Here is a 14,227-nt window from a genome sequence, read left to right on the forward strand (position 1 = left end):
TGATTTTTTACTGGGAGCTCATTTTTGTTGGGGCATTATCTGTGAGAATTTTATGAGACTTAACTTGAGAGAGTATTCCTTCTATTTGTGTTTAGTTTGCCAAGTGCCTGGGAACTACTAATCCAGGACTATTTTAATTAGCTTCTTTGGCCTAAAATAGTTTCGGAATAGGCAAGTAGTGTGAATTTGAACCACAGACTGAGGTTCAACCGGGGGACTGAGGTGAGGGGGGGAGAGGACTTTTTTTTCTTTCAACTAAAATCAAAGCTGAGACACAAAACTTTTCTTTGCTGTACCCCTTTGCAAGGCAAATACTTTCTAGACTGCTCTCTCACTGGAAATGGGGGCTTTGGGGGGATTTATTCCACAGGCTTTATGCTGACACTCTACTGCCTTGTTGTATCTCTGTCCCCCACCCCCACCCCAGAAGGCAAAGGATCTCAGGGGTCTTGAGGCCTTAAGGCCTGCTTGAGTGAGCATTTACCAGCTCACTGTGGATTCTGGCTTCTACTTCATTTTTTGCCTCTGAGGATATACCTTAATTTCTTGCCAAGTCAGCTATTCATTTTATCCAACATTTTATAGGTGTTTTTCAGGGAAGGATTTTTAGGATACAGAGTCTGTCGTGTTGCTAGAAATAAATGTCACGAAAGTTTTAAATTAAAAAATGTCCAGTTAGGATAATAGAAACGGGAAGGTTTTATAACACCTGTACAGATTCCAAGCCTACCTAGGGTTTACTTATATCTGAATTATGCACGGTGTCTCTGGAGTCAGAAAATGTGGGTCTGGAACCAGGCTTTGTGTAGAGTGGTGGGGGAGGGGGGGGACAATACTTTTTCTGGAAAGTTATTTGAAGGTTATACTCAACTACTCAACCCTGCCACAGTATCAGGAAAGCAGCCATAATTACATACTATGTAATGAATGGGCATGGCTGTGTTCCAATAATACTTTATTTAGAAAGATGGGCACTGAGCTGGAAGCTAATGAACCTCTATAAGCATCAGTTTCCTCATCTCTAGAAATAAATATAATAATACTACTGTGTTGTACATAGATTGCGAACATTATATTAGTGAATTCATGTAAATGCTAGTGTTAGCTGAGATGATGATGTTGGCAAGATGATGATGATGTTGGCAAGATAATGATGATTTCAAACCAGTTCCCTGAATTTTCAAGATTATAAGGGCATCTTCACTTCAAAACATTCAACTCAGTTTTGAGTCTTACTTACACTGTGTTTCCATTACAGGTTGATAGGGGATTTTGTTCACTGTTGTCCTGCCAGGGATCCAGACTGATGGAGCTGCCACCATCTTGAAACTGCTGGTCACTATAGAGACAAGGGGCTCTGGAGGGTCTTGCAGCAATAAATGCTTAGTCTGCAAGTGACTGTCATTTCTATCCACATTTCATGGTCAGAATTGGTCACATCTTCCCCTCCCTCCCATGTCCCCCTAGTTGCTGGGCATGCTGTCACAGACAGGTATCACCTATTGAACCCTCCAGGAAACCTGAGCTGCAGAGCTGCCTTAACCAAGGCTTACCCCCTTGCTAGGGCAGCCCACATGCAGTGACTGTTCCAGGTAAGGTTACGAGGGCCAGCTACTTTAACCCAATGTAGGGCAATTCCAACAGCCATTTTAGCCCCAGAGATCCCTATGGATTTGGCTCAGCCTGCTGGGCAACTTGACTTCTGTCTCTGCCCAGTCTTGCTTCCTTCCCTCCTCTCCATAGGTGTTGCTCCCAAGGACACTCCTGAATAAATCCCCTGTACATGAAACTCCATCTCAGGGTTCTCAGAGAATCCAACCCATGACACCCACCACATGCCCAAGAGGGGAGGGCTGGAAATATCTCCTGGGGAGCTCTGAGGACTATACCACTCACTAAAGTGAGCAAAGTCAGCACATACAGCTGGGAGAGTCTAAAATCTGAGCATTGATAATAGCTAATGTTTACTGACCATTGACCTGCCATATTATGTACTAAAAAATGTTACTTGGATTAGCTCATTAATCTTCACAACACCCTATACATTGGGTGGATTAGATCAGGAGATGGCAAACTTTGGCCCACAGACCAAATCGGCCCCTGCCCATTCCTTTATGTAATGTCTTGCATGCCGTAATAGCAAAGTTGAGTCGTTGCAATGGAGACTGTATGGCCTGCAATGTTGAAAATATTTAATATCTGGCCCTTTTGAGAAAAAGCTTGCTGAACTCTATATAGGAATTGTTTCCATTTTATAGATAAGAAAACAGAAGCGTAGGCATGTACATGATTTCTTTATCACGGAATGCCATTTTTTTAGTTACAGAAGCAACCGGCTACAGAAAGACCCCCTCCTGTGATGGCAGGTGCAGAACCCTCTTATGCCATTTATGGGCCTTTGTAAGTGCTCAGTGAATGAATATGAATGATTCTCTTCCCTTTACTTCCTTCCACCACCCACCTTTGTAAATTGAGGTCTCCTTTTCCATCTCTGTTTTTGATCTTCTCCTGGACTGATTGTGTCCTCTTCAGGCAAGTGCCCCTGAAATAGTAACCCTGTGACCTCTCTCTACCAGGTGAAGAGCACAAGGGACTCATCAGGTTTTGGTACCTGTGACTCTACAACCCCTGGAGAAAGCTCCACTGTTCCAGAATGCCTTCCTTCTACTGGAAAGAGGGCAGTAAATGTGTAGAGGCTGAGCGGACTGCCAGGACTCACTTCATGATCATGTGTGCTGAACCATAAAGTGATAAAATAAAGCGGCAGCCTTGATGGCCTTAGAATCTAAGGCTGAAATTATCTATTTCCAACTGCCTCCAGCTGAGAAGCGGTTCCCAGGACAGCACTGGGTAAACTCAAAAACCTTCCCTCATAAAAGTGATTGTTCAAGGGGGATGCAAGGGTTTAGTTCCTTAATGCCCAGTCAGCTGCTTCCCACATTCACCCAGAACAAGGGGCTCAGCGTCCAAATTCGTTCCCATACTTAGAGGCAGAACTAAAAACTGAGCTCAGGTTGTTTGGCACCAAAGTTTGTCCTCTTAACCATACATTCTATTCCCTCCTGGCATGCAAATATCCAGGATTATGTATCTACATTATACAGCTGCTGTTCTGTGTGCTCGGATAGATTTTCTGCTAACGATTTTCTAGCATTTAGCTGCGGAAGGACTGTAGGAAGAGATTCCACCTATCCATCTCTTTATCCCATGCCCTCTAAAGAATTTCCCCAACTTTTAGAGAGAGTCCTGAATCTAGTGAGGAATATTAGATCCCTAAGCAGAAATTTCTGAAACCCGTTTCCCATTTTTGTTATCTAAAAAAAAAAAGTTCATTATCAAAAATGTCTAGTGAATGAATGAGTAAATGTCAATGACTGACTGAATGAATCAATCTCCAGGTCTTTGACAACTTAAGGATCTTGGACAAGGTCTGTGCTCATGATGAAAAAAAAAAAAGATAGTTTTGTTATTATGGACCACCCCCTGCAATTAGGTGTCCCAAGAGATGGCCATTTACGGAACAAACACTTCTATAAGCATTTACTATGACTCGAACAGCGTGTTGGGCATTGGAGATGTGACACACAAGGTCTCTGCCTTCAACACAGACTTCTGGAGATAAGGTGGAGGCATGAAAGTCAGTGTGGGCATTGGCCAGTAACTTGCATGCAGGAAGAAAACGGGGGTGGGGTTGGCAGGGCGGTGATGCAAAGACTGAAGATGCTCTTTCTAGTCAGTGAAATGAAGTTTCACATCCAGGTAGTGGGTTGGAAAGGGTTAAGAGGAAAGTTCTGGCGCAGCTGGCAGATGTAACCTGATCCCTCTCAGCAGTAGCCTGGGCTTTAAAACCTGGAAACCTGGAGGAATCACAGACACTGGGCTGGTTTTACTGGTCTCCCCTCACTGTTTAGAAAGCCAGGCCTTTCCTTGCAGAGCTGGTGTTTCTCTGGTGGCGTGAGTTACTCCTGGGTGTTGCTCAGTGCATCCATGTTCTGTGGCTTTTTACTAGTTGAAATTCTCAGGGTATGTCCGGGTCTCCAGTAATAGGGTATAAGTCGAGAGGGCAACAAAAGAGAGATGTTATAAAATCACTGACTGTCTTAATGACATAACCCTGGCAACGTAACAGTTTTCAGACACAAATAGGACAAAATTCTTTCTACAGAGCTTTCCAAACCATTAATTCAGAGGTAGGAAACTTTGTCTTTCTATAGAGGGCCAGTGCTTGATTCAGTTAGAGCAACTTAATTTTAGTTGGGGGAAAATTTGGGCAAACCCCACTGCTCAGCAGAACCCTGCCTGCAAACATCTAAAGGCAAGTCCCTACATCAGAACCAAACCTCGACAATTATTAACCACGACCTGCCTTAGTTCTGGTTTATTTTACTAGGACCAAGAATCGAAACAAGCTTCCCCGGCAGGAAATGTTCTATGTCTATTACAAAGCATGTGTTACGTGTTTAATACCTGGGGTGTTTAATACCTGGGAATGGACACTAGATGCTCCAAGGGTTAGAAAAAACTGAGGACTAAGGTGGTTCCAGGAGCTTCATGAAAATAAAGGGTCTTCAGTTCTATTTTGAAGGAGGAGAAGGACTTGGTTGAGGTCATGAGAGTGTTTCAGGAGCAGGGGCAGGAGTGTCCTGTTTCTGCGGACTAGCAGCTGACCAGAGGTTTTTTTCTTTTTTCTTTTCAAAGAAAAGAAAAAAAACTATGTAGATAAATGTAGTTGGAACAGAGAGTTCATTTGGGGGAGTAGCCGAAGATGAGGTTGAAAAAGTGAAGAGGGAGATGCCTGGGTGGCTCCGTCAGTTAAACATCCACCTCTTGGTTTCTGCTCAGGTTATGATATCAGAGTTCTGTGAGTTTGAGCCCCGTGTCGGGCTCTGTGCTGACAGCTCAGAGCCTGGAGCCTGCTTTAGGTTCTGTGTCTTCCTCTCTTTCTGCCCCTCCCCAGCTCATGCTCTGTCTCTTTCTCTCCTTCAAAAAATAAGTAAACATTAAAAAAAAAGAAAAGAAAAAGTGAGACGGAGGCAATCTATGAAGGACCTTGGGTCTTCGAAAACAGAAAGGCTGGCTAGGAATTGGTATGAAGAGGTAGTTTAGTACATTTTCTTCTTTTTCCTAGGTTGCTTTATTCACTATATGATCATCAATTTGATGGGACGCAGAGAGAATATTATGAAAAAAAAGTTAGGATCAAGTGTTAAATCCAGCATCAGGTTCTAGTGCCACTGGGTGAAAATTCTAAGTAGACAAGAGAAATAACAATTACGAATGTCCTGAAATTTAAATTCCAGCAACTCAACAACCTGGGAAGCTTTGAAGCTGATGTAAAGCAGAAAGGTTCCCTTTAAAATTGGATCACGATTTAGAAGTAGTTGTATCTGAGTGGAGAGAACATTACTCTGTTTGCTCACCTGGCACTCTACCAACCTTGCAGGTGTCTGGGCATCTTGGAATGTAAATTTAAGCAGGGAAACTAGGAAAGTTTCCATTGACTGAATGGAAGGTCAAAGGAGTGTTGCAATGCAAGTAATTGGGGACCTATTTGTGATCAAAAGGCAAGTGTTTCATAGACTGCTTTGTAGAAGGTGCCCCTCAGTTTAGCGCGCATCCAATGTTTTCCAACATGCAAACTCCTTGAGACCAAGGGTGTAATTCCTTTGTGCTCCCCTGAATGTTGACCTTCCAGTGAGGTTTGGATGGTGTGAATGACAAGTGTCAATACAATTGTATTGATACTATTTAATTATCATGTAGTTGCATGTTTTATATTCCAAAGTTCTAAATAAATGGGTATGAAAAACTTCAGTGAAAGCTAAATTTATAAGCAGGTTTTAGTTAGCCGTAGGGAGGCATTTCGTTGTCTTCTGAAGCCACTATCGTATGATACTCATCCTTAATTATATACTAAGGCAAGTGAGAAGGGGACCAGAATAATTAGGGAAATTTAATGCACACAAAACTACACCTTCGGTGAGTTTGCTTTTGTTGATTGGCTCTTCTCAATTTGTAGGAAGGCAGCCCATACCCTTGACCTTTTTTCCTCTACTGGGTCTCACTTCTCACTCTGACAGTCCTTTTTCAATACTCACCATACATGTACTTATCTGTCTCAGGACTGTTGACCCCATTAGACTGTGTGCTCCGTGTGGACAGGGTCTCGGTTGCCAGGGCCAGGCACAAAGGCACTCACTGGCCCAGGGGCATCTCTGGGCTGTATGTAATCCAACCAGGCATCATTTTAATGTCTCCCCTCGAAACAGAAGTCTGCTTTGATTTTGTTTTAAGGGTCCACATAGGCTAGCTGAAGGCCCCAAGGTTGTTCAGTGAGCGTTTATTGAATGACAGCTAAAGATGCTTACATTTCAAACCTGAAGCTTTAAAGTGAAACGCAGGGAGAAACCTTGGTTCCACTTGTTACTCAGTTCCCGGGGCGGCTCATCTTTCTCGGCAAATCCAACTCCATGTTGCTCCCACAGCTGGCAGACACACTGACATCTTCATCAGATGAAACTTTGCTGTAATTCTTCATTTGGAAAGCTTCATGGGCCTTTTCCTGGAAGCGGAGTGAAATGTGGAGGAGGTCACACATTTGTAATGTCCCTCAACCGCTGCTTTCTGATGAAATGGTTGAAAGAACAAGGGAGACTGCAATTGCGGGGATCTTAGCTGGAGCTGTGGTCTTTGGCCACCTGCTGGGTGGGAGGAAATGGGGCTTCTGGGACCCTCTGGCCTCAAGTGAGGGGTGGGGCAGTTGACCAGTCACACCCGCTAGCACCTTCTAAGGTCTCAGGTTTAATTCTAGCTCAAACCTGGACAAGCTGATGTTCCGGTCAGAACTGGCAGATGTTTGTCTGCCAGAATCCTAGTGGGCAGCCTGAGAAAATTAGCTTACAGGTTCCGGGTAGAATTCTTCGCCACCTTCATTTCATTTGTAAGCTTTTCTTTTCCCCTACTCCCCTTACTCTTGTGTGTTCCCTTCTCTACTCATTGATTCCTCCACCATGGCCTGTTCCCCATTCCTTCTGCACCCTTCCTTTCCTCTGCCCAACTTTGCTGTCCCTCCTCCACTGTGTCCCCACTTTCTGTCTTCATGCTCTTTCTCTCCTGTTTTCTCAGCTCCCTTACTTCTCTGGTCCTCAGTCTCTTTCTCCAGCTCTCTTTCTTTCTCTTCCTTTTACCTGCTACCCACTGACTTGCTGTTGCTCTCTTCCTTTTTCTCTAAGAATTTGTCCATGAAACGACAGGAAAGGGGCTCCATGAAGTCTTTGGCTACAAGGAAACATGGGTGGAAGCAGCTCTGATCACAGGCAGCCACTAAATTTGATTTGTAGTTGATCTTAAATGATTTTCAATTATGCAACTCATAAAGTGTGAGGATAAGGGAACCTGGCTGCATTTGGAGTTTGACTAATGGTTTCAAAGTGCTTTAAAGAGTTTGGCATTTGCCAGCCTTCCTTTCTTCCCCTAATCCTCAAACCCATGAGCTTTTATGGGAAACATAATCCTCTTTTCTGATTCATTTACACTTAGCTCATCTGAGTATTGTTTTGTAAAAACCATCTAAAGTCCAAGAAGTTTTATGAGATCTTTAAAGACTTTTTTTTTTTTTTGAACCAGGAAGTTTCATACTGCCAATATAAATGGACCTTGAAACGTAGGGGGCATGGGTCCAGAAACCATGGCATTAAACTGGGTCTAGAATTGGCAAAGGCTGGTCCCCATGCCTGACAGGAACTGGGCTTTCACTTTCAGAATAATTCTGACTTGAATGTTAAGGTGAGTAACCATCTCAGGGTGCACAGCACTTTTCTCAATGATCATCTTGCTAGTTATGCAGATCGCAAGAGACTGATGTGCAAAACTGAGACTTTGCTGGTATTTCCTGACTACGGTGAGGCCACTTACTTATGTGTATATCACTTCATTAATGGTTGTGAATGCAGACATGTATACTCACACGTGTGTGGGTCCTTTAGGGATGAGACAGACAATCATGCGAGATTCTTTCTTTGGTTGCATTTCAGAGTTGATCTCACTATGAGATATCCAAATCTGTCAGAAAGCCGTTTGTAATCCAGCTGAAGAGTGATTGAAATACCCACTTTTCATTGCTTTGGGTAAAGAGAAAGGAAGACTGCATTGTATCTTTTTTTAAAAAGTTTATTTATTTACCTTGAGAGAGAGAGAGAGAGAGAGAGAGGCAGAAAAAGAGGGAGAGAAAATCCCAAGCAGGCTCTGCATTGTCAGCATGGAACCTGATCTGGGACTTGAACTCATGAACCATGACACCCTGACCTGAGCCGAAATCAAGAGTTGGACGCTTAGCAAACGCTTAGCAGGCGCCCCTGCATTGTATCTTCTTGATGGTAGGGACCATTTTTCTGCAGAGCCATAGAGAGTGGTCAAAGTCATTGCTCTCCCCAAATGCAAGGACTTCCGGTTGACCCCAAGACCCTCAGGAAACAGCTCAGAGGGGTGAAATGACTTGCTCAGGCTCCCACGGGAAGAGAAGCAGGGCAGTGATAGAGCCCAGAGCTCTGGCTCCCTGTCTAGGCTCTGCCCTCTGCAGGCGGCTGCCTCTTACTGACTGAAGCAGGCTCATCCATCTGGGTCCTGTGAGTGCCCCAACAAAACCAGCATACTAAACTCTAGTCCTTTGAGGACACTATCCTTCACTATTTCCTGAGCTTTCGCTGCCTGACATCTCTCCTCTTCTGACCCGCTTCTACAGAACAGAGTTAGTGCTTTTAGATGCCTCTTTCCCCCTCCATCCGTTTCCACTGCTGCTATATAATCCCTACTGTAAAATCTCTCCCGGCTGATTTGAATTGAAGGTAGGCAAGATTTCCCCTACACATTGTGAATTTTCCATGAGTTGACAAAGAATTATGGATTGCACTGTGACACTGGCCTCATACAAATCAGATCCTGCCCTGTGAGGGTTTTATTATCTCCAAGTGTTGCTTAATTCAGTTGTTACTTATCTTTTTTTTTTTTTTTTAAGCTTTCATTTATTTATATCTTGTCTCCCTAACCAGATAGGAAATTCCTCTAAGACAAAGGGGTTGTATCTTGGGACACTGTGTGTGTGCAGAGGGTCCGCCTCTGTGCTGGCCTGGGTAGGCACTGGGTGGATATTTACTAGCTTCTATTGTGTCCTTTTTACAGAACCCAGAGCTGGGAGGCAGTTTCTGGACCCACCCTCCTTCCTCAATCATCTCAGCTGGTTCTCTTTGGCTTGGCTCAGAGACTGACCTTGAATGACCTCACTGATCCTGTCCACAGGGACCCCGGATGTTCTTAGAGTCACAGACTGTTAGTGCTGGAAGGTACATTTAATCCAACTTTTCTGTTACGGAGGAGGAAGTGGAGGTTCAGGGATAAGGGGTGAACTGCCTGTGGTCTTTTGGCTAATTAGCTACAGTGTTCTGACTGAACTGTGGTCTCTCCCTCCAGCCCAGTGCTATTTAATCTTCAACAGTGGCTCTCGTGTGTGTTCTCACATGAAGCTGGTGCTCAGGCAGATGGACTGAGGTCCCCTCCTGCCAAAATCCAATATTGGAGGTCTTTCTCCAATGTACAGAAAAAAGAGATTAATGAATTCTCTTCAACCTTAAATTACTTTCCATTAATTCTTAAGCCACCATCACCTGCTACCAATTGCCTACTAGCCAATGCTGGCAGACAACGGAACAAAGATTAGCCACAAATAAATATGAACAAGAACAACCAAAGCCTTGGAAACCAAGTATCGTTTTTTGTTAAATGGCTTTTTAAAAAACAGACTGTTAAGACCATGAATTTTATATTGCATTCATACAATAAAATCGTGCATTCTGGAGACACTGTTTTAAATTCAAATGCTAGACTATAACATTATTTCATGGTTTTTCCCAAAGAGCACTATGGGCTCCAGGGACTGTCCTGGGAACATCCTGCATTGCCCTTGATGTGATTTTGGGTCATCTCCAGTGAGTGATCCTTTCCTTTCAGATAGGGGTCCAAGGAACTGAGGTTTTTTTTTTTTTTTTTTTTTTTTTTTTAAATTCTAAATGGCCTGGGGTTGTCATGGATCCTAAACATTGTATTCTCATCTTAAAGGCCTTTTTACCAAGAGCGGGCTGCTTCTGGGGTTGGTGCCTGCCGCCCCTTTCCCAGTCCATGCGGGCGCCCCCTGCTGCCCGCCCTGCACTCTCAAACTCGCGTAACTAGGAGTAGGGTACCAGAGGCTACAGACCGAGGCACAGCCACGCGGGGTTTACAATCTCAAAGAGAACCATCTAAACGCTTTCGGATGGACAGCTAGGCAAATCCCGAGCAGTCTTTTCTGGGGCCCGATCTGGTATTTTCATCCAACCCCCGGCATGTATCCCAGCAAACACAGATAAGAATATGCCTTCCAAACGATATCAAACGAATCCCGTGAGGGTTCTGGAAGGAGAGGACCAGTCAGTGATTCTGCAGAATCCTTTGTCCCTCCCCGGGACCCGGGACCGGGGAGCGGGGACCTCTGCCTTGCCGCCCCACAGTAACAATCTATGTGGATGTGGAGGGTGGCGGCGCGTTCTCGGGCTCATCTCACGCTTTCCCCAATTAGGATTTACTGCCTGACGTCACGTCTGCCGGAGATTGGCTGTTCAGATCTGACACTCGGTTCCACGGCGAGAGCAACTTTTTAAAGACTTTGCAGCCCGGGTTGCCTCCGAGCGTCCCGCGCGCTCACGCCCGCGCTCGCCCGCTCTGCCCCGGGCCCGGGCGCGGCGCCCCCTGCACCCGCGGCTGCGCGAGCGGACCCTCACCTTGCGGAGTCCGCTCCCCTCGCCCCTCCCCTCCCTTCCCGGGCTCGGCTCCCCACCCCACCCCCACGCCCGCCCCCTCCTCCCCGCCGCTTTCGGCTGGGGTCTGGGGCCGCTCGGCCGCCCGCAGAACTTCCTCTCCTGCAGCCGAGTTCTCCTCGTCCCGCCTCCCGGGCTCTCGGGCAGGCGGAGCGCGCGCGGGCGGCCGCACCGGGCGAGCCGCACGGCCGGGGGCGGGCGCCGGGGGCGCCGGCTCGGGCCCGCGATGGCGGGGCCCTGGCTCAGGTGGGGGCTGCTGCTCTGGGCAGGGCTGCTCGCGTCGTCGGCGCACGGCCGGGTGCGGAGGATCACGTATGTGGTGCGCCCGGGCCCCGGCCTGGCGGCGGGCGCCTTGCCCCTGGGCGGGCCTCCGCGCCCGCGGACCTTCAACGTCGCGCTCGACGCCAGGTACAGCCGCGGCTCGGCGGGCGCCGGGGCTCCCAGCCGCGCCTCTCCGGGGGCCCCCTCGGAGCGGACGCGCCGCACGAGCCAGCCAGGCGGCGCGGCCCTGCAGGGGCTCCGGCCGCCTCCGCCGCCCGAGCCGGCGCGGCCCGGGGCCCCCGGCGGGCAGCTCCACCCCAAGCCCGGCGCTCACCCGGCGGCCGCCCCGTTCGCCAAACAAGGCAGGCAAGTCGTGCGCTCCAAAGTGCCGCCGGAGAGCCAGAGCGGCGGGGGCTCGAGGCTGCAGGTTCAGCAGAAGCAGCAGCTGCAGGGGTAAGCCCACACCCTCCCTACGCGCGCGCGCGCGCCGCCCGCGCCGGGACCCGCGGGGTCAGGGTCCCTCGGAGCCCGGCCGCGGGCGTCGTGCGCGGTGGGGCTGCCTTCTCCTCCGCCCGCCCGCCCGCGCCGCAGGCAGAGGCGAATGCGGGGAGCCCGGAGACTTTGAGGAGAAACTCCGTGTGCATTGTTTCTCGGCTGCGGGTAAACACAAAAGGCATTTCTGCCTGGGGCGTAACCTCCTGTGCGCGAACCCAACTACTCCTAGAAGACGGGCGTATACATGAAGTCACTACTGCTCACTCCCTTAGCATCAATTAAACTGCTCTTTGCAACTCAGTTTTAACTCTTTTTTCCAGCTAGAGAAGAAAAAAAAAAGTGGTGGAAGGGCCGGCTGTGAAGATACAGCTCCTGTTCTGCGGCCCAAAACTTTTCAGCATCCTAGATTGTGGGCTTGGGCTTCCGTGCACCTGTGGGGTCGCCTTTCCCCAGGGCAGGGTGTCTGTGCATTGACAGAATTTTCGGTTGGAAAGTTTCTGTTACTGGGCGCTCATAAACATCCTTCCTGCCCCTTTCCCCATTTAATCACAGGTTGGGGGTGTGGGGGATAACTTGTTTTGCCTATCTGGTTCTTTTCTTCAGGGGTACTTTCCAGGCATTGTGATCTCCCCTGTGTTCGGACACTTCTCCCTAAAACTCAGATTCGGTTTAAATTGTGGGCCAGATAATATACAAAATACACTTGGCTCTACTTTGGGAGTTAAGAAATTCATTTATGTGGACTCTGTTCTCCCTTCCTGTGTAATTCTATGTTATGCAGGCTTTTTGGTTCTCCCACCTTAACCTGATACACAGTCTTTACTCTTCTACCCCGGGCAGCTTTGGCTTGGGCATGCTGCGAATGGCTTAGGACTCTGCAAGCCAGGGGAGTGTGGACACAGGAGCCTGAGCTTGCAGGGACCCATATGAACTTGGGTTTTCTGGAAGAGTACACTGCTACTGTGGACTCAGGGGTCTTGCTTTGTTTCAGGGTCAATGTCTGTGGAGGGCAGTGCTGCCATGGCTGGAGTAAGGCCCCTGGCTCCCAGAGGTGCACCAAACGTAAGTTTCCATGCTGGCTGTGGCTGGCACAGTGGGCAAAGGGGGGCTGTCCACATGGGGAGGGAGGCTCCCCCAGGGGTCACACGAAGGGGCTCATGCTGCCCTCGAGACGTTATGTATGCAAGACATTATCTGCAGTCTTCATTACCAATCATGAGTCACAGTAATGATAGTGTATCAGTGCCAGCGGCAATGTATTGTAGAGAACTCTGCCGTGCATCCAAGGTTCCCCTGCACCCACACGACTCAGTATTAATCACTGTCACACCTATGGATCAGGAGCTAGGAAAAAAATTCCATTGGAGAATGTGCTATTTGCCAAACCAGTACTGTTAACTCAAACTTGGATATTGACAGATGAAAAACATTTTTTGGTTGATGGCCAGAGGGGGATGGGAGATAGGTGGCCTTGTTCTGAAATAAAACATTAGCAGTTTCTAAAGCTTTCTGAAAGCAGCAACAAGAATCCTCCCATCTTTGAGGCCTGATTGTTTTCCAGGAGGCAGTGTCTTCACAGTTCTTCAGAACTGACAGGTGTGGTCTCCTTCAGTGCCCCTTCAATTAATACACATCTTTTTTTTTTTTTAATTTTTTAAATGTTTGTTTATTTTTGAGAGAGAGAGAGTACAAATGGGGGAGGGGGCAGAGAGGGAGGGAGACACAGAATTGGAAGCAGGTTCCAGAATTCGAGCTGTCAACACAGAGCCAGCCGGATGCAGGGCTTAGGGCTTGAACTCACGAACCATGAGATCAGACCTGAGCTGAAGTGGGAGGGACATTTAACCGACTGAGACACCCAGGCGCCCCCACCAATTAATATACATCTTAGCAATGTTTTAGAAACACCCATTATTGTTACATGCAGGTTTGAGAACACCAGAACACATTTCCCTGATGTGCTGTAAAGTTGAGGACTCAGTTAAAATGTATTTCGAGGCTCCTCTGGACGAGTTGCCTCATTCTGTTGCTAACTGGAAATTAAAAAAAAAAAAAATCTTCCACTCAGCGTATATCCTTCTTAGGTTTCTCTGCATGGAGCTTGAGCCATAAACATTGCGGATTGGAATCATCCCCAATTTTAGCTGCTTCTTGGTATTCGACATCATAAGTCAAGTTTAGCAATTTGTTTTGTGTACAGTTTGGATATTAAAATCCTGATTTACTCTTGTAAATAATTTATATTAAAAATTAAGTCAGTTTGGATTTTAAAATATTGGAAAAAATTTCTAGTATGGTCATTCCAGTGACCTTGCTTATTAAAAAATACCTTTACTCCTTGAAAGAAACAGGAGGACTCTGGCATGGTGGCTTGGATTTTCTAGAAAGGAATGTCCGGATAGGTTATGATTCGACTGTGATCAAGGAGTAATGGCAGGTAGGAACTGACTGTCCGCCTCTTGATTACTGAACGCAAACTACTGGCTCAGAAATGCTCAGGGTTGTAGGCATTCAGACTGTCATAATTTTTCACTTCTTAGATTACACTTGACAATAGTGTGTCAGCGTTTTCCTGAATTTATGATGACTCAGGTCAGATTATACACCCTTTCCTCCCTTCGGTACCT

The 14,227-nt window shown here is 47.1% G+C and overlaps 1 protein-coding gene across 6 annotated transcripts in view; it reads left to right on the top strand.

The window, feature by feature from the left end:
* The first annotated feature begins 10,969 nt into the window (after positions 1 to 10,969).
* The window catches only part of LTBP1 (latent transforming growth factor beta binding protein 1), a 402,356-nt gene continuing 399,098 nt past the window's right edge, over positions 10,970 to 14,227 (top strand). For 3 of the 6 annotated variants that reach the window (XM_058683003.1, XM_058683001.1, XM_058683004.1), the window contains exons 1-2: positions 10,972 to 11,558; positions 12,592 to 12,662. In XM_058683003.1, the coding sequence (XP_058538986.1) occupies positions 11,071 to 11,558; positions 12,592 to 12,662 (559 nt within the window). In that variant the 5' untranslated portion in view covers positions 10,972 to 11,070. Of the gene's footprint in view, positions 11,559 to 12,591; positions 12,663 to 14,227 lie in introns of all 6 variants that reach the window. The other 3 variants (XM_058683000.1, XM_058683002.1, XM_058683005.1) reach the window with 2 other exon arrangements.

Source organism: Neofelis nebulosa, chromosome 9, assembly GCF_028018385.1.
Source record: "Neofelis nebulosa isolate mNeoNeb1 chromosome 9, mNeoNeb1.pri, whole genome shotgun sequence".
Classification (NCBI taxonomy): domain Eukaryota; kingdom Metazoa; phylum Chordata; class Mammalia; order Carnivora; family Felidae; genus Neofelis; species Neofelis nebulosa.